Source organism: Lepus europaeus, chromosome 2, assembly GCF_033115175.1.
Source record: "Lepus europaeus isolate LE1 chromosome 2, mLepTim1.pri, whole genome shotgun sequence".
NCBI lineage: Eukaryota > Metazoa > Chordata > Mammalia > Lagomorpha > Leporidae > Lepus > Lepus europaeus.
The window spans coordinates 94835848-94861904 of record NC_084828.1 but is presented as its reverse complement, the minus strand read 5'-3'; the positions used below and the strand labels follow the sequence as shown (position 1 = coordinate 94861904).

The 26057-nt window shown below is 45.0% G+C and overlaps 1 protein-coding gene across 1 annotated transcript in view; it reads left to right on the top strand.

Moving 5' to 3' along the window:
• Positions 1–26057, top strand: part of LOC133751379 (peroxisomal bifunctional enzyme-like) — a 56495-nt gene that overhangs the window by 4109 nt on the left and 26329 nt on the right. Inside the window, 2 exon segments of the mRNA XM_062181399.1 lie at positions 2181–2292; positions 11718–11812. Coding sequence (XP_062037383.1) covers positions 2181–2292; positions 11718–11812 — 207 coding nt within the window.

Genomic DNA, 26057 nt, shown 5'->3' with positions numbered 1-26057 from the left:
TCTTAATTTATATAAGAATCTAGTTTTGGTGAATACCAACATAATTGCAATAATATGTAAAAATGTGATGCCTTATACCTAAGTTGCCTGCCCCATTATGCTGATACTATGACAAATTTTATGTTTATAGCTGTGTGCCCATAACATAGATTTGTAAGTAATGATTTATGTCATGGTCTTCTAATCAAATAACAAAAGGGAAATTACAAAGAAAAATAACATTAGCACTATATTTTATATTTAAGACAGATAACTCTATTACTAGCATTCTTTATTTCTTCATATTAGTTCAATTTAATGTCTATCTAGTGTGCTTTCACTATAGCATGAAAGATTTCTTATAGGGCATATCTGCTAGCAATACATTAACTTTTGTTAATCTGGAGAGGTATTAATTTTGCCTTCATTTTCAAAGAAAGGTCTTGATGAATCTAGAATTCTTTGTTGACAGCTGTATTCTGTCAGCATGTTGAATATGACATTTCATGCCTTCTGGCCTCCATGGTTACTGATGAGAATTTCTGTTAATCTTGTTAGAAGTATTCTTTTTTAAAATATCACTTAAAATGGCTGTATTGTGTTATATCCTACAGGTCTATCATAATTTACCCTTATCTCTGTGGTTTTTCTCTTTAGTTGTTAAAAAAAAGTATGCATAATGACACGTGTATATCTGAAGTGCTCCACTTCTGCATGCCGAGTGGAGAAACAGGTGCTAGGATGAACAGTGGCAGAAAGAATGGTCATTGTTAGGAAGGCATCTTGTGTGAGAGATGGAGGTGTTTGGAATTGTCGTTAGCACAGCCTGGCGATCTACACTGAAGTCTGCTCCTCCTCCAACCCTCACGCCTGTAAATAGCAGAGCTTTGACCAGTTTTAAATAGCCAAGGAAAGCGTTGTGGTACAGCACTCAAGCTTCCTCTCCTCTCTCTTGTCCGGGCCGAGGTTGCTGTCTAAATCTTTATTTTTATAAGAATTTTATTGAAATATAATTCACATACCACATAACTCACCTACTTAAAGTGCACAATTCAATGGCATATGCGTACATTCACAGAGTCGAGCAGCCATGATCATGTTTTGTTTTAGAGTGTTTCACCACCCCCAAGAAGAACTTGGTGTCCTGTAGCAGTTATTCTCCCTCCCATTCTTCCCCCAAGTCTTAGACAGCCACTAATCTACTTTTTATATCTGTAGATTTGCCTAATCTGAGTATTTTTTATAATGGGAATGATATAAGTAGTGTTTTGTGACTGATTTCTTAGCATAATGTTTTCATGTTGTAGCATAAATCAGTTCTTCATTTCTTTCTACGGCAGAATAATATTCTGTTCTATGCATACCCCAACATTTTGCTTATCCATTCATTAGTTGATGGACACATGGATTGTTTTGATGTTTTTGACTTTTATGAAAAGGCTATAAAAATCAAATACAAAATTCCTGTGTGCATTTCTCTTGAGAGAAATATACTTGGAGAGACCTCACTGGGTCATGTGGTGACTCTGATTAGCCTTGGCAGACTCTTTTCAGTGTGTCTGCACAGTTGTATATTCCCATCAGCAGTCTATGAGGCTTTTTATTTTTCTCAAATTCTCCACCATCTTTATTGTTTCTGTTACAGCCATCTTAGTAGGTGTAAAGTATAATCTTATGATTTTCACTTGCATTCTCCTGATGGCTGATGATAAGGAGCAGATATCCATGTGCTTATTGGCCATTTATTTCTTCTTTAGAGAAATGTCCATTCAGATCTATTACTGGGTTCTGGAAGTTCCTTCAATATTTTAGATATAAGCCATCCTTCATCACATGTATAATTTGCAAATCTTCTCTCCTGTTCTGTGGATTGTCTTTGCACTTTCTTGTGCTCCTGGCTGTGGCAAGACTCCTGGAAGGTGATCCTGGAGATTTATTTTGCTCTCAGGGACAGGTTCCTGAGAAGAAAAGTGTATTGGAAGCTAGAGATGTGTTTCATTGTGAGGATGGGGACAGCATAGCTTCGCTTATGTTGTTCACTGCAGGAGAGGGCGTGCACTGGTAGGAGAGGGTGAGCGCTAATTTGCTCTGCAGAAATCTTGTGAATCCAGTGAAACAGTGTTGTTCAGGGTGTAGGAAATCCAGGGGAATGCTGCCTTAACCAGAGCAGTAATGGCCTCTATGCCTTCCATCTTTCACAGGCTCGAGTCGGCCTCCTAGAAGTCACACTAGGACTTCTTCCTGGTGGAAGAGGAACGCAGCTTCTCCCCAGACTCATTGGGGTTCCTGCCGCACTTGACTTAATTACCTCAGGTCAGTACAAACCTTGCCAGTAACTGTCCCAATCAGCATGGGGAACTGGCCCAGGATTCACAGAGCCGCTGGCCTGACCACTCACTACCCGTGTAACCTGAAGAGGATCCTGTCACCTCTTGACTCTCAGTTCCCTCACCTGCAAAATGGAGAGAGAGAGACTCCCGGAGAGCCTCTCGAGTGTCCCAGGAAGATTGAATGTGAGAGCCTTCCAAATGCGTGTGCGCAAATGCTCATCAGATTCTGGGTTTTATTATCGGTCCAGTCACTATTTGTAGACACCCATGTTCATATCGGGTACAATATATTCAGAGCCACTTTAGAAATTGCAATGTAAGTAAGAATTAAAGCCATAAATTTCAAGCCAAGGTTTCAAGTTTTAATGTGGAAACGACTGAATTTTTTTCAATTCCAAGTATCTGAAGGGAAACACAACATGCAGAGAAAATAGCAAATAAAAGCCCTGCAGCTGGGGGCATGCTTGGGAAGTTGAAAGAGCAGCAAGGTCAGTGTAGCTACAGTCATGAGGGATGAAATCACATCGGGCCAGGCCTTGAAAGGTATTGAAACAGCTTTGGCTTTTCTTCTGAAAGAGGTAGAAAGACTTTGGAGTATTTGAGCAAAGGAGTAACATGTTCTCCCCTACGTGTTTTAAAAATTCCTCGCTTGGCTGTTGAAAAGACACTAACTGGCGGCAAGGACAGAAATCAGGGACAGGTTAGAAGGCTGCTAGAATAATCCAAGGGAGACGTGAGGAGGACTTGACTGCGTGGGAGCCGGGCTGATCATGGTCAGTTCGAGGACACATTTTGGCGGGGAGCCAACAGGATGTTGTGAGGGAAGGAGGGGAGTCAGGCTGACTGTAGCGGCCTAACACTGGGCCTCACCGTGTTTCTGCGGGTGAGGCAGGCTGCAGGCAGGGATCAGGCGCCTGGTTGTGCACGTACAGCCTTGCCTGCCCTGATGAGTCTCCTCGCGTTCATTCTCAGGGCAGGCCAGCCTTCTCATCTACATCTGCTATCTATATGCACCTTACCACTGCAATGCTGGGAGGGAAGTGGGGAGTGGCATTGCCTGCCTTTTAGATGTGGGTCCAGGTGACTTTTCTTTAGACAACGTGTTGGGGGTGAATTTTAGTCTGAGCATCTCAGAGCTCCCAGGCAGTGATGATAAATTATCAGCATATAGTGCTCCATGATCCAAACATAAAAACCTTAAACTTAAACAACCTCAAAGCTAAAATATTGAAAAACGAGATGAAAATGTGACTCTCCTGAAAAGATTTAAGGGGAATGAAATATTTTAGAGAATCTACTGTGGACTTGTCTTGCGAGAGTGGGGTGGTGGTGTTCTTCCACTAGAAGCACTGGGGACAGGCTTGGTGAATGTGTCTGTCTTTATTAACGACTACAAACACTTTTAAGGGGCAGGTAGAAGGGGCGTCACTAATTCAGGGCAACGCTAATTTTATAGGACAGAACCGACACTGGCACTGATATGCCTCTCCAATCTGCTTGAAGGTCATGTAGCTAGTGTAGCTTTCCAGGTGGGCCTGGGCCATACCCGGGAGCAGTTTACCTTATTGGCAGAAGTCGGGGGTTGGGGGAAATGTGCCTGGGGCTCCCGCTTCTTGCCAGCAGCCCCGTTGTAGGGTCCCTCCCGGGAGGCATGGCGCGCCATGCCTTCTCAACTTCCTGCATGGGCAGGGCAGGCAGCCTCACGGGATCACACACAATTTACATTACTCTAAACTAGAAAATAAAATATTAACTAAGAACACTGCTTCAAATTGAAATAGCAGCCAAAATAATTTTTTTTAAAAAAAATTTTATTTATTTGTTTTAGAGGTAGAATTATAGAGTGAGAGAGAGACAGAGAGAAAGGTCTTCCAGGGCCAGCGCCGTGGCTCACTTGGTTAATCCTCTGCCTGTGGCACCGGCATCCCATATGGACGCCGGTTCTGGTCCCGACTTCTCCTCTTCCAGTTGGTCTCTTTGCTGTGGCCCGGGAGGGAGTAGAGGATGGCCCAGGTACTTGGGCCCCTGCACCCGCATGGGAGACCAGGAGGAAGTGCCTGGCTCCTGGCTTCAGATCGATGTATTTGGGGAGTGAACCCGCAGAAGGAAGACCTTTCTCTCTGTCTCACTGTCTGTAACTCTACCTGGCAAATCAAAAATAAATAAATAAATAAATAAATAAAAAATAAAAAAAAATTAAAAAAAAAAGAAAGGTTTTCAACCACTTGTTCACTCCCCAAAAGGCTGCAATGGTCAGAGCTAAGCTGACCAGAAATCAGGGACTCTTTCTTTTAAAGAGTATTTTTAGGGGCCAGCGCTGTGGCGTGGTGGGTAAGGCCACCGCCTGCAGTGCCTGCATCCTAAATGGGTGCCGGTTGGAGACCTGGCTGCTTCACTTCTGACCCAGCTCTCTACTATGGCCTGGGAAAGCAGTACAAGATGGCCCCTGCACCTGTGTGGGAGACCTAGAAGCTCCTGGCTCCTGGCTTCGGATCAGCGTAGCTCTGGCTGTTTTCGGCCAGCTGGGGAGTGAACCAGCAGATGGAAGACCTCTCTCTTTCTCTGCCTCTCCTTCTCTCTCTGTGTAACTCTGACTTTCAAATAAATAAATAAAACTTTAAAAAAGAGAGTATTTTAAAATGTTAACATTTATTTATTTTAGAGGCAAAAAGAGTGAGAGACAGACCACTGGTTCATTCCCTACATAACAACAGCTGAGGGGCTGAGCCAGAAGCTGGGAACTCAGTCCAAGTCTTCCACAGGGATGGTGGAACCTTCATTATTTGATCCACCAGCACTGCCTCCCAGGGTTTGCATTAGCAGGATACTAGGGTCAGGAGCCAGAGCTGGGTATCACACTCAAGCACTCCCACTGGGGCTTGTGTTTCTCAATTGGTATCTTAACCTCAAAGACAGACTTAGCCATTCAGATGGACTAAACACTATAAACGTTCTTTTAAAAATAATTTCTAGGACCAGCACTGTGGCATAGTAGGTTAAGCCTCCTCCTGTGGTGCCGGCATCCCATATGGGCACTGGTTCATGTACTGGCTACTCCTCTTCCAATCCAGCTCTCTGCCATGGCCTGGGAAAGCAGCGGAGGATGGCCCAAGTGCTTGGGCCCCTGCACCCATGTGGGTGACCTAGAAGAGGCTGCTGGCCTTGGATCGGCCCAAACTTGGCTGTTGCAGCCACCTGGGGAGCGAACCAGCAGATGGAAGATTTCTCTCTGCTTTCTACCTCTCCCTCTCTCTCTCTCTGTAACTCTGCCTTTCAAATAAATAAATATATCTTTAAAATAATAATAATTTCCAAAAATTGATTAATTGATTTGAGAGACAGAGAAACTAAAGGTTCCTAAAATGTGATCCACGTACTCTTAGATGTACATAAGACCACAATAGAGCCCATGTGCTGAAAACTCTTTGTAATTATAAGAACCTGCCTTGTTCATATTCATTCAAAAGTGTAGAGTGGAGTTGTCCACAGGATATTATTTGCCATGTGATATGACAACAGATCGAATACAGGAACAGGTGGGAGAATGCAACTGTCTTCTTTTAGACTATATCCTACATAAAATTTCAAAAATGTAAAGCAATGCACTCTTTTTTTTAACTTTTATTTAATGCATATAAATTTCCAAAGTACAGCTTATGGATTACAATGGCTCCCCCCCCCGCATAACTTCCCTCCCACCCACAACCCTCCCCTTTCCTGCTCCCTCTCCCCTTCCATTCACATCAAGATTCATTTTCAGTTCTCTTTGTATACAGAAGATCAGTTTAGCATATATTAAGTAAAGATTTCAACAGTTTGCACCCACATAGAAACACAAAGTGAAAAATACTGTTTGAGTACTAGTTACAGCATTAAATCACAATGTACAGCACATTAAGGATAGAGATCCTACATGAGGAGTAAGTGCACACTGACTCCTGTTGTTGACTTAACAAATTGACACTCTTGTTTATGGCATCAGTAATCACCCTAGGCTCTTGTCATGAGTTGCCAAGGCTATGGAAGCCTTTTGAGTTCACCAACTCTGATCATATTTAGACAAGGTCATAGTCAAAGTGGAAGTTCTCTCCTCCCTTCAGAGAAAGGTACCTCCTTCTTTGATGACCTGTTCTTTCCACTGTGATCTCACTCCCAGAGATTTTTCATTTAGTGTTTTTTTTTTTTTTTTTTTGCCAGAGTGTCTTGGCTTCCATGCCTAAAATACTCTCATGGGCTTTTCAGCCGGATCCGAATGCCTTAAGGGCTGATTGTGAGGCCAGAGTGCTGTTTAGGACATCTGCCGTTCTATGAGTCTGCTGTGTATCCCGCTTCCCATGTTGGATCATTCTCTCCCTTTTTTGTTCTGTTGGTTAGTATTTGCAGACACTAGTCTTGTTTATGTGATCCCTTTGATTCTTAGTCCTATCATTATGATCAATTGTGAACAGAAATTGATCAAATGGACTAGTGAGATGGCATTGGTACATGCCACCTTGATGGGATTGAATTGGAATCCCCTGGTATGTTTCTAACCCTACCGTTTGGGGCAAGTCAGCTTGAGCATGTACCAAATTGTACATCTCTTCCCTCTCTTATTCCCACTCATATTTAACAGTGATCACTTTTCAGTTAAGTTTCAACACTTAAGAATAACTGTGTATTAATTACGGAATTAAACCAATAGTATTAAGTAGAACAGACAAAAAAATACTAAGAGGGATAACGTATTAAGTTGTTCATCAGTAGTCAAGGCAAGGGCTGATCAAGTCACCATTTCTCATAATGTCCATTTCACTTTAACAGGTTTCCTTTTTGGTGCTCAGTTAGTTGTCACCGATCAGGGAGAACATATGATATTTGTCCCTTTGGGACTGGCTTATTTCACTCAACATAATGTTTTCCAGATTCCTCCATTTTGTTGCAAATGACCGGATTTCAGCAATGCACTCTTTACCAATTAAAACATTTTTGTAAATATGAAAGTAACTGAACTTTGTAGAAGGATGGGCATTTGGTTTGGTGATTAAGCCACTAGCTGGGAACACCTACATCCCAGCTTAAGGCTGGGCCAGGCTGAAGTACGGAGCCTGGAACTCCATCTGGGTCTCCCACGTGGGTGGCAGGATTTCAAGCACTTGGGCCATCCTCCACTGCTTTCTCAGGCATGTTAGCAGGGAGCTGGATCAAAAGTGGAGCAGCCGCGGGACTCGAACTGGTCCTCCAGCATGGGATGTCTACATTGCAAGCAGCAGTTTAACCTGCTGAGCTACAATGCTGGGCCCCATCAGAATTATTTTAAATGAATTAATGGAAAATCATTTCCTAAGTCTTCAGTTTTAATTTTTATCAAAGTAAAGCTGTTTGGAATTCTGTATACTATTTAGGAGTGCAGAGGATCCTAAAACCTGAAAAGTTTGAGAATTGTTCATAGTAGTGTGTATATTCTGAAACCATGGTAGAAAACTATGTATATGAGGCAAATTAGAAAATACTATGAATTTATGTGCATTTTTTCTTTTAAATATGAGAGTGATATTAAAAATCACATAGATAACTATGAAGGGAGTGTTAGAAAAACTACAAGTATTGAATTTCATTTCTTCAATAAATTCAGTTAGAAATTGCTTTAATTTACATTGGCATGATAAGTACATTTTAAAGAACTGTGAACTATTTTACATGCCTAATAGAGAATTCGTAAGAGGATGCTCATACTCCAGTAGGCTACAGAAATTCTAAGCACGTGAGACAGGTTATTCTGCAGAAGACAAACTAGGATGGAAATGAAGAAGCATAAAATAACGGGAGACATCATAGTGTTGGGAAATGAATGTGGAGCTCCTAAGGTTTACAGAAATTAAAGCCTGTGTGCAAATATCTAGGAACTTTGTAATCCCATTTGCAGTTAAGTCTGAAAGGCAAGGGAATCCTGGGAGAAATCTGAGCGGAAACTGGCATCTTTAACAAAAAGAAATGTAGTGAAGTAGGACTGGCCTTTTCCCAAGGCACTGCTTCAGGAAATATCACTGTTTAACATGATGGAGAGCAGTGGTGCAGCCGGCAGAGTGGGATGTGTTTTTTGATTTGCACAGAAAGGTCACCGTGAATTAGAAGAAATCTAATGTTAGAACCGTGCACCTGTTGTTTTGATTCATCTGTTCGATTACAGGGGGGATTTTAGAATGACATCTTGAAAAGGTTCCTTCTGGAAACTAAGTTTTTAAAGGTTGGAAAAGAAACCTTGAAGAACATTGGGACAAATGGTGATGACACACCGGAAAGAAGAGAAGCCTTGGGCTCCCCCTGGTGGAGGTCTGTGCTCGGCTCCTCCCACGGCCCCGGACCATGGCTCTGGTCGGCTTGCACTGAGGGCGGCATGAGGAACACCGAGCTTCCAGCACAGCCTGAGCTTGTGGGTGGGACTGACTGATGGTGGCACTTCAGTGGACAGGATGGTACTGACAAGAAAGCCAGCTGTGTCACATCCTCCTGATTCTGTGGGTGGGGGTGCTTATGACTCCACTCCCTGCTTCAGCTATGCAGATCAAACCACGTGTTTACAGCTGGCGGTCTGATCATCTCTGCTTCCATTTTGACTTGTAGAGATGCAGGCAGGGCTCCCAGACTCACTCAGTGGCAATTCCACACACTAAGGAAAGGGTCAGGGAGCTGAGTGTTCAAAAAATGGCAAAAGTCCCCTCATCTGTCCTGTGTAACTCTGGTTGTGTTTTATATCATGCAAACCTCATTGATAATATTTTTCCTGATCTATTTAACTATACTTATATTTGAGAATTGTCCTTTTATTTTTACTTTATTTTTTAAAGATTTTATTTATTTACTTGAGAGGTAGAGTTACGGACAGTGAGAGGGCAAGACAGAGAGAAAGGTCTTCCTTCCATTGGTTCACTCCCCCAAATGGCTACAATGGCCGGAGCTGCGCTGATCTGAAGCCAGGAGCCAGGTGTTTCTTCCCATTCTCCCACACGGGTGCAGGGACCCAAGCATTTGGGCCATCCTCCACTGCCCTCCCAGGCCACAGCAGAGAGCTGGACTGGAAGAGGAGCAGCCGGGACTAGAACTGACACCCTTATGGGATGCCAGCACCAAAGGTAGAGGGTTAACATACTGTGCCATGGCGCTGGTCCAAGATAATTGTCTTTTTTAAATCAACTATACCTCTTCTTTTTTACCTTTTATTTAATGAATATAAATTTCCAAAGTACAGCTTATGGATTACAATGCCCCCCCCCATAACTTCCCTCCCACCCGCAACCCTCCCCTTTCCTGCTCCCTCTTCCCCTTCCATTCACATCAAGATTCATTTTCAATTCTCTTTATATACAGAAGATCAATTTAGTATATATTAAGTAAAGATTTCAAAAGTTTACACCCACACAGAAACACAAAGTGAAAAATACTGTTTGAGTACTAGTTACAGCATTAAATCACAATGTATAGCACACTAAGGACAGAGATCCCACATGAGGAGCAAGTGCACAGTGACTCCTGTTGTTGACCCAACAAATTGACACTCTAGTTTATGGCGCCAGTAACCACCCTAGGCTCCCATCATGAGTTGCCAAGGCTATGGAAGCCTTCTGAGTTTGCCGACTCTGATCATATTTACACAAGGTCACAGTCAAAGTGGAAGTTCTCTCCTCCCTTCAGAGAAAGGCACCTCCCTCTTTTTTTTTTTTTTTTTTTTAAGGGAAAGGGTTTATTGGGGAACACCCAACTGACTGGAAAGCTGATTCCAGCCAAGACTGGGAGAAAAGTCACTCATCTTTTGTAGGTAGAGGGGTTTGTCTGTAGAGAAATTTTGAACAATTATACAGCATTAAGTGGGGAAGAGGACCATCAGTGCACACAGGTTGGGAGTAGAGCCATTGGTGATAGAGTAGAGGTTATGATTACAAAGAAATGAGGCCCAAGTGTGCTAGACAGGGTCTAGAACAAAGGACAGAGTCATTATTAGAGGAGCTAAGAAAGGTGCTGTCTAAGCACAATTAAGTTTTCTGATTGAGAGGCAAATAGAACCTGACAGAAGGGGCTTGATAATAATCTGTTGGGCTTTAGGCCTTGTAAGCCAAGCGGCCCAGACCTATCTATCTCTTCACATGGGGTATATCCTAAGGGAGGTGTGAACCTCCTAGGGGAAGGCACTCTGTTGACTTTCATTACTTAGCTGGCCTGGGAGGAGAGCTGGCCAGGTAAAGGCAGGTGGCATCTCTAACAAGAAATTTACAGTTCTGCCTGCAGTGTTGCTGACCCTACTTGGCTGTCCCCTCAGCTGCGGTGGTCACTTTGGAAGCTGGGCTGAGTGAAGGGCTTTTCAGCTTAGAGCCAATAAGATCTGTGGCTCTGACCTGGGCATCCTTCAACTCCAGGGCAGGTCCATTTCCAGTGATCCAACTCTTGGCAGAGCTGCCAGGGCTCTTCACAAGCTGACTTCTGCTGAAGCCCAGGCTTACCACATTGAAAGCCACTGCAGTGGACTGGCCTGTTGGGTCTCCTTGAGGGCAGATCACTGTACAGATCAGCCATTAATAGGCCTGCCACCCATTGCTTCTGATGCCTAGCTTTCTTTTCCTCCTGGGTTTTGTTAAAGCAGACCAAAGGATGCAAGTCAAGGGAGTGCCCAAGTCCCATCTCTAATCTTCGGTGGCCTGAACTGCAAGTCTATAGTCACAGGCATGTTCTGTAGTAGTTTTTCTAAGGTAGACAATGCCCATGAGGAAAATTATATTCTCACTTAAAAACTTTCTTTCCCTTTGGTCTGAAAGGGAGGTTTTTTCTACTTATTGTTTACTTCGCTGATGGCGAAGTAAATCTAGCTATGAGATTATTATTTAAGCTCTTCTTTTGGCTATGCTATTACCGAAAAATGTTAGCCATCTCTTTTATAAGGTCTAAAGATTAAATTGTGCGTCCTACAGATTCCTTCATAATAGAATTAGTTTCCTACCTTGAAGAGAATAGAGAAATGAAAGAACAAAAAAATCAACTATACCTTGATCTTTGTCTACGGCTAGGTGAAAGTTTGTAGCACTGCTACTATTCTATTATTATTGTCACCATGTCAGTCATTTCTTATGTTTCTGCAGAGGTGCATGGAATATAAAAAGTGTGTAATTCCCACTTAATACTTGGGATTACTGGGATAAGCAGAATTATTCTCATTTACCAAGAGGGAAATAGTGAATCTGGTACAGTTCTTCATGGTCACACAGATGGTAAAAAGTAGAGCTAGAACTTGAACCCCATTTTTCTGGTTACCTCTGCCATGATCTTTCTACTAGAAAAATCAGTGTGGCCCTTGTTTGTCTTACTTAATGATAGAGATTTGTGTACCGAAAAGAAAACATTCCATACTAGAAAGAGTAATGATGTTCTGTTTTGTTTTAGGAAGGTGTGTTTCAGCAGGTGCAGCACTCAAGCTGGGGATCCAAGATGAAGTGAATTCAGACCCAGTTGAACAAACTATCAAACTCACCCAGAGAGTCCTTAGGTGAGAGGAAAATATTAAGAGGAGCACAACATTGGAAACAAAGTAAATGTCCATTGTAATAAGAAGCTCCTTAAACATTTTGCAGGACATCATGTGAGGGAATAAGATAGAGCTCAAAAGCGATCGAGAAATTATATGTAATGACAGGGTCTGAGCTCCATGATATGGTGAATGATGTATGTAGTGGTTTGCCTTTGATATAACAAAAAGAGGTAATAGGATAGAGTGTTTCTATGGCAGAGTGTGTGCATGGAACTCTTTCTCTACGCCTAAAGCATTTCCATAGGAAGTCACAGAAATGGGCCATGTTGTCTCTGGAGTGGGGCTGGTCAGCCAGCAGGTGCAGCTGGAGGGAGGCTTTTCACTGTTTACCCTTCTGCACCCTTAGGATTTCTAATCACATGACTGCTTTTCCAATTAAGAAATAGAATTAACACCAAAACAGTAAGCAAGCTAACAGCGTGTTGAAGACAAGCCCTGTAATTAGCACAGCAGAGCCGTGGGCTCTGGAGCTCGTGTCAACAGCTGAGCTCTGTTCCTCTCCCTGGGTCTAACTTTATGGACTCATTATATTCTTTCAGAGTTCTTTGTGTGGCAGTCCTACAGATTTCACTTGTTTCTTTCTTTCCTTCCTTTTAAACTACTTTTTCAATTCATGAAGGTTGTCAGTTTTGATTTTTTTTTTTTTTGAAAAGCAGAGACAGACACAGAGAAATGTCCTCTTCGCAGGTTCACCCCCTCAAATGCCTGCTATAGCCTTGCTGGACCAGGTGGAAGCTAGGAGACAGGAACTTAGTCCAGGTCTCCCATGTGTGTGGTAGGGACCCAACTGGTTGAACCATGACCAGCTGACCCCCAGCTGACCAACAGGAAGCTCAAATCAGGAGCAGAACTGGACTTGAACCTAGGCCCTCTACTATAGGTTGCAGGCCTCTGCCTCTTAACCACTATGCCAGATGCCTACCCAGTTTTAACATTTTTATTCTTAAGATTTATTTATTTGTTCAAAAGAGTAACAGGGAGATAAACAAAAAAGATAAGATAGATAGGACAGAGAGAGAGAGAGAGAGAGAGAAAGAGACCTCTCCAAATGGCTGCAGCCATGGGGCTGGGCCACACTGAAGCCAGAAGCTTGGTGCTACATCCGGGTCTCCCCCACGGATGGCAGGGCCCAAGCACCTGAGCCATCATCCACTGCTTTCTCAGGTGCACCAGCAGGAAGCTGGATGGGAAGCACTGCAGCCGCGGCTCAGACTGGCGCTCCAACGTGGGCTGGCAGCATTGCAAGCAGAGGCTTGACCCGCTGTGCCACAGTGCCAGCCCCCCCCACCTCCCAATTATCAGCTTTTTTTAAAAAAAGAAAGATTTATTCATTTATTTGAAAGGCAGAGCTACAGAGAGGCAGAGGCACGAGGGGAGGGGTCTTCCATCCTCTGGTTCACTCCCCAATTGGCCCTAGTAGCTGGAGTTGGGCCAATCTGAAGCCAGGAGCCAGGAGCTTCTTCCGGGTCTCCCACATGGGTATAGGGGCTCAAGCACTTGGGCCATCATCCACTGCTTTCCCATGCCACAGCAGAGAGCTGGATCAGAAGTGGAGCAGCCACTTGAACGCCGGACTTGAACCCGCGCCCATATGGAATGCCGGCACTGCAGGTGGCGACCTTACCCATTATGTCACAGTACCGGCCCCCCAATTGTCAGCTTTTAATGAGGAAGATGGAGAGAATATACATTACCAGATGACAGGAGAAAGGGTGTGGGGCCACAGGCAGAACAGAACGTGTGCTATTCTGTTTAGTGATTGGCAATGACTGTGTGTTGTTTGCATTATTTGTTTGAAAAGCCATTCTTCTGTTGGCCCTGGTAGAGATCAGACCTTCCCTGAGATTGTCTCTCTCGTGGCTCTGCCAGGTTACTGTGCCAGTGTCACAGTGAAAGCTAGCACTGGACTGGGAAGGGGCTGTGGAGGGAAGACACTGCTGCCTTTCGAGGGGAACCAGCGAGTCTTTGCCCGCAGGGAAACGAGTGTCCTACAGGCCCTGTCTGCTTCCAGAAGGGCTCCTCCACATCTCCTCACTGCTGCCTGAGAGGCCCTGGGGCTTTGTCCAGGTCACTTGGTTGGCTCTCAGCAAAGGCATTTGGAGGTACCTACCTACAGGATCACTGGTTTGGGCTCAGGAAAGACCCATGTCCCATCATTCCCACCTGAGGTTTTAGTGTGCAAAGGTCTCAATATCAATAGGAAGTTCCTTTGCTCAGTCGATTCCCCTAGATTCTGATTACAGAGTGCACTAACTTTAAGAAGCAGATGAAGGGGTGGGCATTTGGTATAACGGTTAAGATGAAGCTTGAGACACCCACATCCCATGTCGGAGTGCCTGGGTTTAATTCTCCCAGTTCTAGCTCCTTGCTAATTGAGACTGGGTTTAGCTCTGCTCTCAGTTCTAGCTCCTTGCTAATGCACATGCTGATGATTTATATTGTTGGGTCCCTACCACCCAGGGGAGAGACCACATTGAGTTCTCAGCTCCTGGGTTCAGCCTGGCCCATCTCTGGCTGTTGTGGACATTTTCAGAGTGAACAAGCAAATGGGAGAACTCTGTCTCACAATTTGTCTCTCTGCCTTTCAAATCAATCAGTGATTTTGTAATAATTTCAGAAAATACTGTTGGATGAATTTTAAAAAAAAAAGAAATTGATGAGGATCATAGTTTAGTATATTTATGAGATGGTCTGGTTTTAATGTTTTTTTTTAAGATTTATTTTATTTATTTGAAAGAGTTAAAGAGAGAGGTAGAGACAGAGAGAGGTCCTCCACCCACTGGTTCACTTCCCAAATGGCCACAACGGCTAGAGCTGCGCTGATCCAAAGCCAGGAGCCAGGAGCTTCCTTCAGGTCTCCCACACGGGTGCAGGGGCCCAAGGACCTGGGCCATCTTCCACTGCTATCCCAGGCCATAGCAGAGAGCTGTATGGGAAGAAGAGCATCCAGGACTAGAACCAGCACCCATATGGGATGCTGGTGCTTCAGGCCAGGGCTTTAACCCACTGCGCCACAGTGCCAGCCCCGTGTTTTATTTATTTTAAAAGTTTAAGTTTTGGGGGGCCGGGCTGTGGCATAGCAGGTAAAGCCACTGCCTGTAGGGCCAGCCTCCCATATGGGCTCTGGTAAAAGTCCTGGCTCCTCCACTTCCAATCCAGCTCTCTGCTATGAGCAGGGAAAGCAATAGAAGATGGCCCTAGTCCGCAGCTCCAGATGTTGTGGCCATCTGGGGCGTGAACCAGCGGATGGAGGACCTTTCTGTCTCTCTCTCTGCCTCTCTGTAACTCTGCCTTTCAAATAAAATAAATAATTTTTAAAAAAAGTTTGGTTTTAGGATTTTTTTGAACATTAAATTGAAAATTTTATAATTTTTGAAACTTACAAATGTTTAGTTCTAGCAACATTACAGTTTGTCCACTTGGTGCAATCCAAATATTGTGTCATCATTTGCTATAAAACTTGGTAATTCATCTGTTAACTGCTCTGGGTTGTGGAAAATTAGGTATAGCTCTTCAAAATTATAACCATGAAGACTGCATGGAAATATGTAAAGTTGTGAGATAAATTTACATATAGTTTATAATTATAGCTGCATATAGTATGCATGAATACACATAAATATGGAAAGCAAGTGTGTGAAATTGAAAACAGTTGCCCACAATTTCTTAAATTCTTTTTGCTTTGCTTTGCTGTTTTTCTTAAACTTTTCTACCTTATGTTTTGTTTAGTTTCTATTTTTCCACCTTTACTGAGGTGTAATTCAAAATAAATGCGCCCATCTTAAGTGTAGAGTTTGGGGACTTTTGGTGCTTATTTACAGTTGGGTAACCAATGTCACACTCAAGGTATAGTTACATTACTTTAATTCTCATGCCTCTTTCCAGTAAAAGTCATCTTCCCTGCCCCCGAGCCACTGACCTGCTTTCCGTCACTGTCTTTTAGGTCATAGGGTGGAATTACACACAGAGTCTTTTGTCTGGCTTCTTCCACCTTGCCTGGTGCTCATAAAATCCGTTCCCTGTTGGCATTGTGCTAACATCTGGCTGCTTTTTATTACTGAATCGCATTGGCAATGTGAGGACAGTGCAGTGTGTTTGCACGTTCACCAGCTGATGGAGATTTGGGTTATTTCCACTTTGGGCCTCCACAGCGCTCAGAGACATTTTCCTTTTTCTTGAGTAAATGCATGAAATAGTACTGCTGGATTGCAAAGTCAGCGTACGCTTGCAAGCGCCTTTGAGTCTTGATGAGTGAAAAACCATTAGTGCTTTAAAAGACACTAATCGTTGCTAAGCAAGTTGGAAATGACAGAGAGAACAGTGTGATGAGATGGGGTTTAAGTAAGCCCTCCTGCTGCTGCCCGCGGCACATTGCACCTCGAAAGCAGCTGGGCAAGCGTGGATCACCTTATGGAATTCACACTTTTCCACATGGTATTTATATTCTTGGAAATTTACCGCAGAGACATAGTCACAGAAATACTCAATGATTTAGGTATAGTAATGCTCACTGAAGCTTTATTTATCATTGTGAGATACTGGCAACAGCTGTATTTCTTGTTTGCAATTATGTGCATAGATGATCCATCTCCAGGTAGCAGCTCCATTCAGCCATTCCTGCTCTCATTGTTGAAGCAAGTTGAAAACTTGGGGAAATGCTCACATACGGTAATAGGAAAAAAAACCACTAGGTAGGAAATCTCACAAATGTGTGTGTATTCATGTACTTATTTTATATAGGGAAAAAATGCAGGGAGATGCAGTAAACAGCAATGGTTGTAATCAGGAATAGCTTATGAAGACTCTTTAATCTTTAATAAAAATTTATCTTATACCTCTTCGTGGGGCACAGTGAAATATTTCAACACATTTGTAAATATTGCATATTAATAAAAATAATTTGTCAAAATATTAAATCAGAATTCATAACTGCAAGTTATCCCACCTAAATGACATCAGAAAATTCATCTTGTTCTGCAATTCTGACTCATTAAGTGTCCCCAAAGGGAAAAGGGACGTGTGACCATGTGGATGTCTGATAGGGAAATGGCCTCAAGACTGGAGGTCAGGAGACCTGGGTCCTGGTGTCCATCCTAGCCACATGGGCCTTAGCAAATCATCGTTTGTGCTCCTCCCCCCCCCCATTAATAAAGTGAAGGATTCAACAAAATTAGTTAATTTCAAGCCATGTTCCCAGACCTCGCTGTGACAGTGGATGGGCTCCCAGTTTTTGATCCTTGCTATCGCCTCAACAGCTCCACTGGGTCTGTTTGGGGTGTTGTGATTCGAACACCATGGAGAGCTCTGGGACTTTTACTCGTGTGTGTGTGTGTGTGTATCTGTGTGTGTGTTTTAATGCTGCTTTATAATAGATAAATGCTACCGATTAAAGGTAGAGAAAGAGGCAAAGCAGTGAAGGACAAACTCAGAGGCTCTTATTCAGACTTGCTATTTATTATCTTTTGAAAGAGAAAATTTAGCCAAGCCTATTCATGTTGTCTTTGTCATTTGAGGTCTTATGCATCTCCTTGCTTCTTATGCTTCTCTACCCCAGCCCCCCATTTTTTTCCCAATTCACTTCTAAATGTAGCTACTAGTATGTGATTATTCCACAAAGCAAAGTTGATGGATTGACTTTTGATTGACAGATTCCGAAAGATCTTAGATATTATTAATATTAAATATATATGTGCATCTATCATAACTATTCAAATGCCTGAAGCTTAGTTATGTGAAGCTACTGCGATTGTCTTCATCCGGGACAGTGGTTCTCCAGCTTTGCGTGCACGTCAGAATCACCTGGAGGGCTTGGGAAGACTCAGACCGCAGGGCCCCACTCCTTTCTTTCTTATTCAGGACATCTGCGGTGGGGCCCAGGAACAGGCATCAGTGCCAAGTGCCAGGGTGATGCTGATGCTGTAGCCTGGGGACCACACACTAACAACCACTGGCTTAGAGCAGAGTAAGGATGGACATACCTTTTCCTGGTGCTGACTTTTCATAGCCGGCATATGTCAGTGTTAAAGATGTTGGTAAGTCATTTATGAAAGGTGTAGTTTAAAGGTTTGCACGACTTTGGGAATGCACTAAAAAAAGTCCGGAGTTCTACACAGTAACATGGTGACTTTGGGGGCATGTGCTATATATCTCAATTTAAAAAATTCATGTAGGAGTAGGCGTTTGGGGTAGTGCATTAGGATGCCACTTGAGAAGCCCTCATCCTCCATCAGAGTGCCTGCGTTCAAGTCCTGGCTCTGCTCGGATTCCAGCTTTTAGCTTATGTGCACCTGGGATTGCAGCAGGTGGTAGCTCTAGTAGTTGGGGTCCTGCCACCCACACTGAGTTCTTGGCTTCAGCCTGACCCAGCCCCAACTGTTGTGGCCATTTAGAGAGTGAACCAATGTCTCTATGCCTTTCAAATAATTAAATAAATACAAAATGTAAAAACAAGTAAAATTTTATATTCCAATTTCCATTTGCAAAAATATTCCCTGAATTTAGCCCAACTCCAGTGCTCAGACATCGACTTTGAAAAGCAACAGAGGAGCCGGCGCTGTGATGCAGCAGGTTAAGCCACCTTCTGCAGTGCTGCCATCCCATATGGGCGCAGTTTGGGGCCCGGATGCTCCATTTCCAATCCAGCTCCCTGCCAGTGTGCCTGGGAAAGCAGTGGAGGATGGCCCAAGTGCTTGGGTCCCTGAATCCACATGTGAGACCCAGATGAAGCTCCTGCCTCCTGGCTTCTGCCTGGACCAGCCCTTGCAGTTGCAGCCCTTTGGGGAAGGATTCTCTCTCACTCTCTGTCTCTGTCTCTCTAGTGCTCTTGCTCTCTCTCTCTTTCTCTCTTTCTCTCTTTCTCCCTCTCTGTAACTCTGACTTTCAAATAAATAAATAAATCTCAAGAAAAAAGAAAAGCAATGGAGGAGCGAGAATTTGACATAGCAGTTAAGATGCCGCTTTGGATGCCCACAAACCATATTGGAGTGCCTGGGTTTGGGTCCCAGTTTCCTCTGTAGTCCAGGTTCCTGCTAAGTGCACACTGGAAGGCAACAGGTAATGTCTCAAGTTCTTGGGTCTCTGTCGCCCCTGAAGGAGACCCCGATTCCTGGGTCCTGGCTTCTGCCTGGCCCAGTCTCAGCTGTTGTAGGCACTTGGGGAGTGAACCAGCACAGAGGAGATTAGTCGATATATCTCTCTCCTTCTCTTCTCTCTCTGTCTCTGCCATTAAATAAAAATTTTTAAAAAACATAATAATAAAAAAGGAAGGAAAAATATAAGAACACTATTTAATTTCCACATCCTGTATGAAAGGAGGGAGGGAATAGAATGCCTTGATCAGCATTGCAGCCAGCACGTTAGGAAGCAGTAATGATGCGGAAGGGAATGTGTAGGAGGTTAGAGTGTCTGAAAGGTGATTTGAGAAACAGTGTCCTGGAGGGCTGACCGTGGAAGTCAGTAAGCTGCATGCATCTCGGTGCTCTTGTGCCCCGAAGCCTTCAGGCTCCTGCGAACCATAGACTGAGCAGACCACGAAAGAACCACGCGGTCCGAGCAGATCGCTTTGGCTAAACGTGGCTGCGGAGGGTTCTACAAGTGGTACTCATTTGCACTTGAATGTGGTTGCCAGACTTCTTAGGCTTCAACTGAGTACAAGCTCCATGTTCCCATGTGCACATTTCTGGCATGAAGCTGAAAGTGTGTGTTTTATTCACAGACCATGAGCCTGTGGGCTCTCTGCCCACCGTTCCCAGCAGGCACGGGCACAGGAGGTGTGCAGCTGGGAGCCTCAACTCAGGCACCAAATGTTCTGCTCTTGTCTCTGTCGTGAACCCCGCCGCTGTTAAAGCTGTGCTCTGCTGTGTTAGCTATTTAAAAAAAAATTTATTTAATTATTTAAAAATCAGAGTTACAGAGAGGAGGGGAGAGAGAGAGAGATCTTCCATCCACTGGTTCACTCCCCTGATGGCTGTAATGGCCAGCGCTGGACCAGGCCAAATCCAGGAGCCAGGAGCATTACCTGGGTCTCCATGTGGGTGGCAGAGGCCCAAGCACTTAGCCCATCTTCTGCTGCTTTACCAGGCCATTAGCAAGGAGCTGGCCTGAAGTGGAACAGCAAGGATTCACACTAGCACCTGTATAGGATTCCAGCATGGCATCGCAGGCTTCAGAATTTGCATTCTGCCTAAAGACATTGATCTATTTGTTCCTTTGGGTTTTGTGGCTTTGAAAACCTCCTACTGGTTACTTTTTTTTTTTTTTTTTTTTTTTTTGCTTTTCCTATGTTGTTTTCACTCTGTGTACATGTTGGTTGAACATGCTTCAAAAGAGCAGAGGAGTGGCCTTGTCTTCCACAGGAGGCCTCAGTGCCTGTGTGAGCCCAGCTTCCTCTCTGTGAGCTGCTGACCTCCCTGGAGCCAGGGGTGTGTAGGTGCTCCACGAGTCCAGAGCTTCCGGGATGGACACTGCTACTGATCAGAAATAACTACTGCACACCCTTAAGCAGGATTTTTAAATGGTTCCTTTTTTGTGTGTCATTCTGTTTTCTTTCCTCTGCAATCTCTAGCATAGGACAAAGTCACCAGGAAGTGCCGCTGGCCTTGACACAGTGGCTGACCTCTCTCTCTCTGCTCTTGGCCCTCCAGAGCCAAACCTCAAAATCAGCCACTGCATTTTTCAGACATAGTCATGCCCAGACCCTCCTTTAAAGACTCTTAACTGAGTCTCTGTTGGTGCCTGGGCTTTTCAACTTCTTAAGCCCTTCACATAGAGCTGATGAGTACTGTGGTGTAGGGAAGAAGCCCCAGTAATGTGGGTAGCAGGGAGAGTGCCACAGGACAGGTCCAGCTCTGAGATTCCAGACCCGTCTGTCCCCAGTCCATGGCACAATTTATATTTATACCACAGCCCTGACTGCTCACCCCTGCACACATACGCCCTCTCCCTGCTGTCCACTCTTGTCTTCCTTTTAGGTGACCAGTGAATTAAACCAGGCACTGACCCAAGAAAGATCCCTGTCCTTCTCTGTTGTGAGTTAAAGATTGGGCTGACTCATTATACAATTAAGTAGTTTTTTGTGTGGTTCATACTGAGTGTGGTTCATGATTTTCCAAAGTAGCAGAGTGAGCCAGGACCCCAATGTAGAAATATCTTCATTTCTCTTGGATAGATCGCTAGGAATGAAATTGCTGGGTTGAAAAATAAGCTTATGTTTATCTTTTTTAAGATATTACCAAACTGTTTTCCAAAGTGATGTGTGGTTTGACATTCTCATGAGCAATATATAAGGGCTCCAGTTTCTCCACATCATCACAAACACTTGGTGTTGATGTCATTTTCATTTTAAACATTCTACTGGTTCTGCATTACTTATTTATGACTACATAATAAACTTACTTTTTCCATGGGTCAGGAAGCGAGGTGAGGCTAGCAAAGCCCTCTGGCTTTAGGGTTTCACACCAGGTTGCAATTAGGGTATTGGCTGGGGCTGTAGTCCCGGCAAAGCTGACTGGGGAAAATCTGCTTCCAGGGTCACTCAGGTGGTTGTTACTGTGACTCAGTTCCTTATGAGCGTTGGAATCAGGGCCTCAATCCCCCCTCCCCGCCCCTGCTACAGGCTAAAGGCTTCCCTCAGTTTGTGCCCACATGGGCTTCACATTAGGACAGCTCATCCTATAGCTTCCATGAAGTGAGTGAGTGAGAGAATAGGGAGAGTGAGCAAGACCAAAGCTGGAGTCTTCTACTAATCCCATCTCAGAAATGGCATCCCACTACTTAGAGCTGCCTACCACATTTGTTGTGGATTAATTTGCATTTCCCTAATGTCTGCTGGTCATGGATGTCTTTTCATGTGTTTGTCATCCATTTCTATATCCTCTTAGGTGAAGTACCTGTTCATGTTTCTGCTGCTTTTTTTTTTTTTTAAAGATTTATTTATTTACTTGAGAGGCAGAGAGAGAGAGGTCTTCCATCTGCTGGTTCACTCCCCAGTGGCTGCAATGACTGGAGCTGAGTCAGTCTGAAGCCAGGAGCCAGGAGCTTCTTCTGGATCTCCCACGTGGGTGCAGGGACCCAAACACTTGGGTCATATTCCACTGCTTTCCCAGGGCATCAGCAGGGAGCTGGATCAGAAGTGGGGCAGCTAGGACTCGAACCAATGCCCATATGGAATGCTGGTGCCGCAGGTGGATGCCTAACCTACTATACCACAGCACTGGCCCCCTGCTGGTTTATAATTTTTATTTTTTTTTTAAGATTTATTTATTTATTTGAAAGGCAGAGTTACAGAGATGGAGGGGAGAGACATTTTTCATCCTCTGGCTCACTCCCCAGATGACCACAATGGCAGGAGCTGAGCCAGTCAGAAGCCAGGAACCAGGAGCTTCATCTGGTCTTGCATGTGTAGGATCCCAAGCACTTGGACCATCCTCTGCTGCTTTCCTAGGCAGAGAACTGGATAAGTAGTGGAGCAGCTGGGACTTGAAACGGTGCCCATATATGATGCCAGCATTGCAGGTGGTGGTTTTACCTACTACACTACAACACTGGCCCTTTCTGCTGGTTTTATTTATTCATTTATTTTTGACAGGCAGAGTGGACAGTGAGAGAGAGAGAGACAGAGAGAAAGGTCTTCCTTTTTTCGTTGGCTCACCCCCCAATGGCCGCTGCGGCCGGTGCGCTGCGGCCGGCGCACCGCGCTGATCCGAAGCCAGGAGCCAGGTGCTTCTCATGGTCTCCCTTGAGGGTGCAGGGCCCAAGGACCTGGGCCATCCTCCACTGCACTCCCTGGCCACATCTGCTGGTTTTAAAAACTGGTTTCTTTTCCTTTTTATTATTGAGTCATAAGTGTTCTTTATATAGGATACTAGTTATTTTTTAAGTATTTGATATGCAAATTGTGTTAGTTTTCTATTGCTGTGATAACAAGTTAGCACAGGCCTAGCAGGTGAAATAACAGCTTTATTCCAGTTGTGTGGTCTAGAAGTCTGGTAAAGGTCTTCCTGGACTAAAATCCAAGCATTGGCTGCTGCACTCCTTCTGGAAGCCCTAGTGGCATCTTCTGTAGGCTCATTTGAGTTGTTGGCAAATTTTAGCACCTTGCACTAGGGGACCCAAGTCCCTTTTTTCTTGCTTTTTATAAATTTCAGGTCCCTTCTAGCTCCTAGAAGTGACTTCATTCCTTGGTTCTTAGTTCCCTTTCCCAACATTCAAATCTACGTTGTTATAAAATGGTCCAGTCTCTTGCATGTTACATGTCTCTCACCCTTCTTCATTGTCCACCTCTCTCACCACAGTGGGGACAGATTCTCCTTTTTTTTGTAAAATATTTATTTATTTATTTGAAAGGCATAGTTATAGAGAGGGAGGGAGGGAGGGAGAGAGAGAGAGAAAGAGAGAGAGAGAGAGAGAGAGATCTGCCATCTCTGGTTCACTCCCCAAATGGCCCCAATGGACGAAGCTAGGCCAGGTCCAAGCCAGGAGTCAGGAGCTTCTTCCAGGTCTCCCATGTGGGTGCAGGGGCCCAAGTGCTTGGGCCATCTTCCTGTGCTTTGTAGGTACCTTAGCAGGGAACTGGATCGGAAATGGAGCATCTGGAACTGGAACTGGCACCCATATAGGATGCCAGCGGCGCAGACAGCACTATGCCACAGTGCCAGCCCCCAGATTCTCCATTTTTAAGGACTCATGTGAATAGACCGAACCCTTCCAGATATTACGGGGTAATCTCCCCATCTCAAGGCCTTATTCTGCCTTGCATGCAAGTATTTTCTGCAAGTTTACAGCTTCTGCTTTTATGTTCTTAACAGTAAGCTTTGAAGTAGCAAAAGTATTTAATCAATATGAACTCTTAACTGTTGATCTTTTTCTTTGAGGATTCATGCTTTTGGTGATGTACCTTGCTCGGCGCCGTCCTCGTCCAGCAAGAGACAGAGACCGAACACTTTGCACGGGGTTCCTTTATTGCTCGGCAAGCAGGAGATCCAGCTTCGATCTCTTCTGGGCAGGAACTTCCCTTACACCCGCGTAGCAAGGGTTTATATGCACAATACACGTCACAAATCAGGTGATAGGCTAGAAGCGCGGGGATAGGACAATCTCGTGGCAAGGCGGGAAGGAGCGAGCTAGAGCGGGAAATCTAAGGCGGGAAGGAGCGAGCAAGAGCGGGAACTCCCTGAGATGAGGAAGAACCCGGAAGCAGGGAGTCGGCGCCATCTTAGGGGCACGGTTCCTCCGGTCTGGTTCCCTACATCTCCCTCCTTTTGTTTTTGCACAAATCACATCCCCGACGGCCCTGGCTCATGAGGGCCGGGAGAATATTTACTAGGCAGAGAGTAGAGGTGCATACCCAGCGTGCTTGTGATCCGTTAGTTACGGAACTTCAAGGGCCTGGCCACAACCCCTGATGTCTCCGTTAGGGATCAGTTTTTATTCCCTTTTGCTGGGGCAGGCTGGGAATTGAACCTGCATGCATATGCATATGCTCTCCCAGGACCCCCGGAACCCCCGGGTGGACTCCTGCTGCAGTACCTTTGGTCTCGCATACCCAGTTTTCGCTCCCCGTCAGGGATGGGTGATACAGCCCAATGAATGAGAGGGGGAACAAGACAACTCGAGGAAGGTGTGTGCCTGATGGAGGCATTGTCCATATGTGAGGCGTGAGTAGGGATGGGGGGACGAGGGTTTTAATCGCTTTGTTAGCTGTTGGTGGCGGAGCTGGTCCTGTGGGCCTCCGCCATCAGAGATATGCACGGGTGCCGTAGTGCGCCAGCACGCCCACTGTCCAGGCGTACCAACACAGGGGGCTGAGAGGTAGGGGGATGAATGGACTACCTGTGGCAAATGGTCAGGACTAGAGGACCTGCGAGTACTTTGTAACTGGGTGGCATAGTACGACTGACCGCCAGAAGTGCATTGGAAGTATGAGGAATCGCAAGAGCTGTGCATGGATTCTTGAAAGGTCGAGCAAGGACAGGAGTGGTTTTTGCTATGGGGATCAGAAACGCGGGGTTTGGGCACACATATGTAGCCGCGTGGTAGGCCGGGGATCCCCTGGAGGGGCAGATATGCAGTTTTGTCCCCACAATCAGCTGTGGCGATGTGAGTACGCTGCAGTACGGTGTTGCTGGTCCCCCCCTTGCAGTCGCAAGGGTTGCCTACGTTCTGCAGTAAAGCAGTGGGGTTGGAGTTAAAGCCCGCATAAGAGCCAGGGAGCAAAGCCGCTGCCAGTATGAAGAAGCGGAAGGGGTGCATCTCACGTCTCGTTGTTTTGTTGCAATTTGTCGTCCTGTGAGAGCGTGGTAATCTCGGTTATCTCGGGGGAGATGTCGTCCGTAGGTGATAGAGGTGTATCTTGCGGCGGCGGGGCTGTTTTTCTGACCAATCTTTCCGGTATCCAGAGAGGTTCTCTTCCAGATTCCTGTGGGAAGACACAGACCGCGCCTCGGTTCCAGCATAATACCGGATCCGGGCCGTACCACTTTCCCGTGAGGACATCTTTCCAACGGACATAGCCTCGTGAAGATGGCTCCTTTAACATGTGTCTCTCAGCGGGGGACATAGAATGATCTGTCAAATTCAAAAAGTTTATAGTAAACAGTGCAAGGGAGAGGCGCATTCGAGGGGTTTTGCCCGTGGCAATTCCCTCCTTTTGTTTTAAGAGAAAAGCCTTGAGGGTTCGATGAGCCCTTTCAATTATGGCCTGTCCCTGAGGGTTATAAGGGATTCCAGTTTTATGTTGTACCTGCATACGGGTGCAGAAATCTTGGAATGATTTACTTGTGTATGCAGGACCATTATCTGTTTTTAAAGTTTTTGGTTTGCCCCAGGCTGCCCATGCAGCAAGGCAGTGATTAATGACATGGGTGGTACGCTCACCCGTCTCCAGAGAAGCAAAAATTACTTGGGAACAGGTGTCAACTGACACATGAACATACTTTAAGGTCCCAAACTTGGATATGTGGGTGACATCCATCTGCCAGATATGTCCTGGTAGTAATCCTCGGGGATTAACCCCCACCGAAGGCACAGGGGTTAAAGTAGGGCATGCGGCACAATGGCGAACAATATCGCGAGCGGCAGCACGAGAAAGACCGAATTTGGCGGCAAGGGTTTTTGCGTTTACATGGAACTCTGAATGAAACTGGATAGCCTGCTCTTCTGGGGAAGAAAATTGGAGTATCCAAATGGGGCGTGTGGCT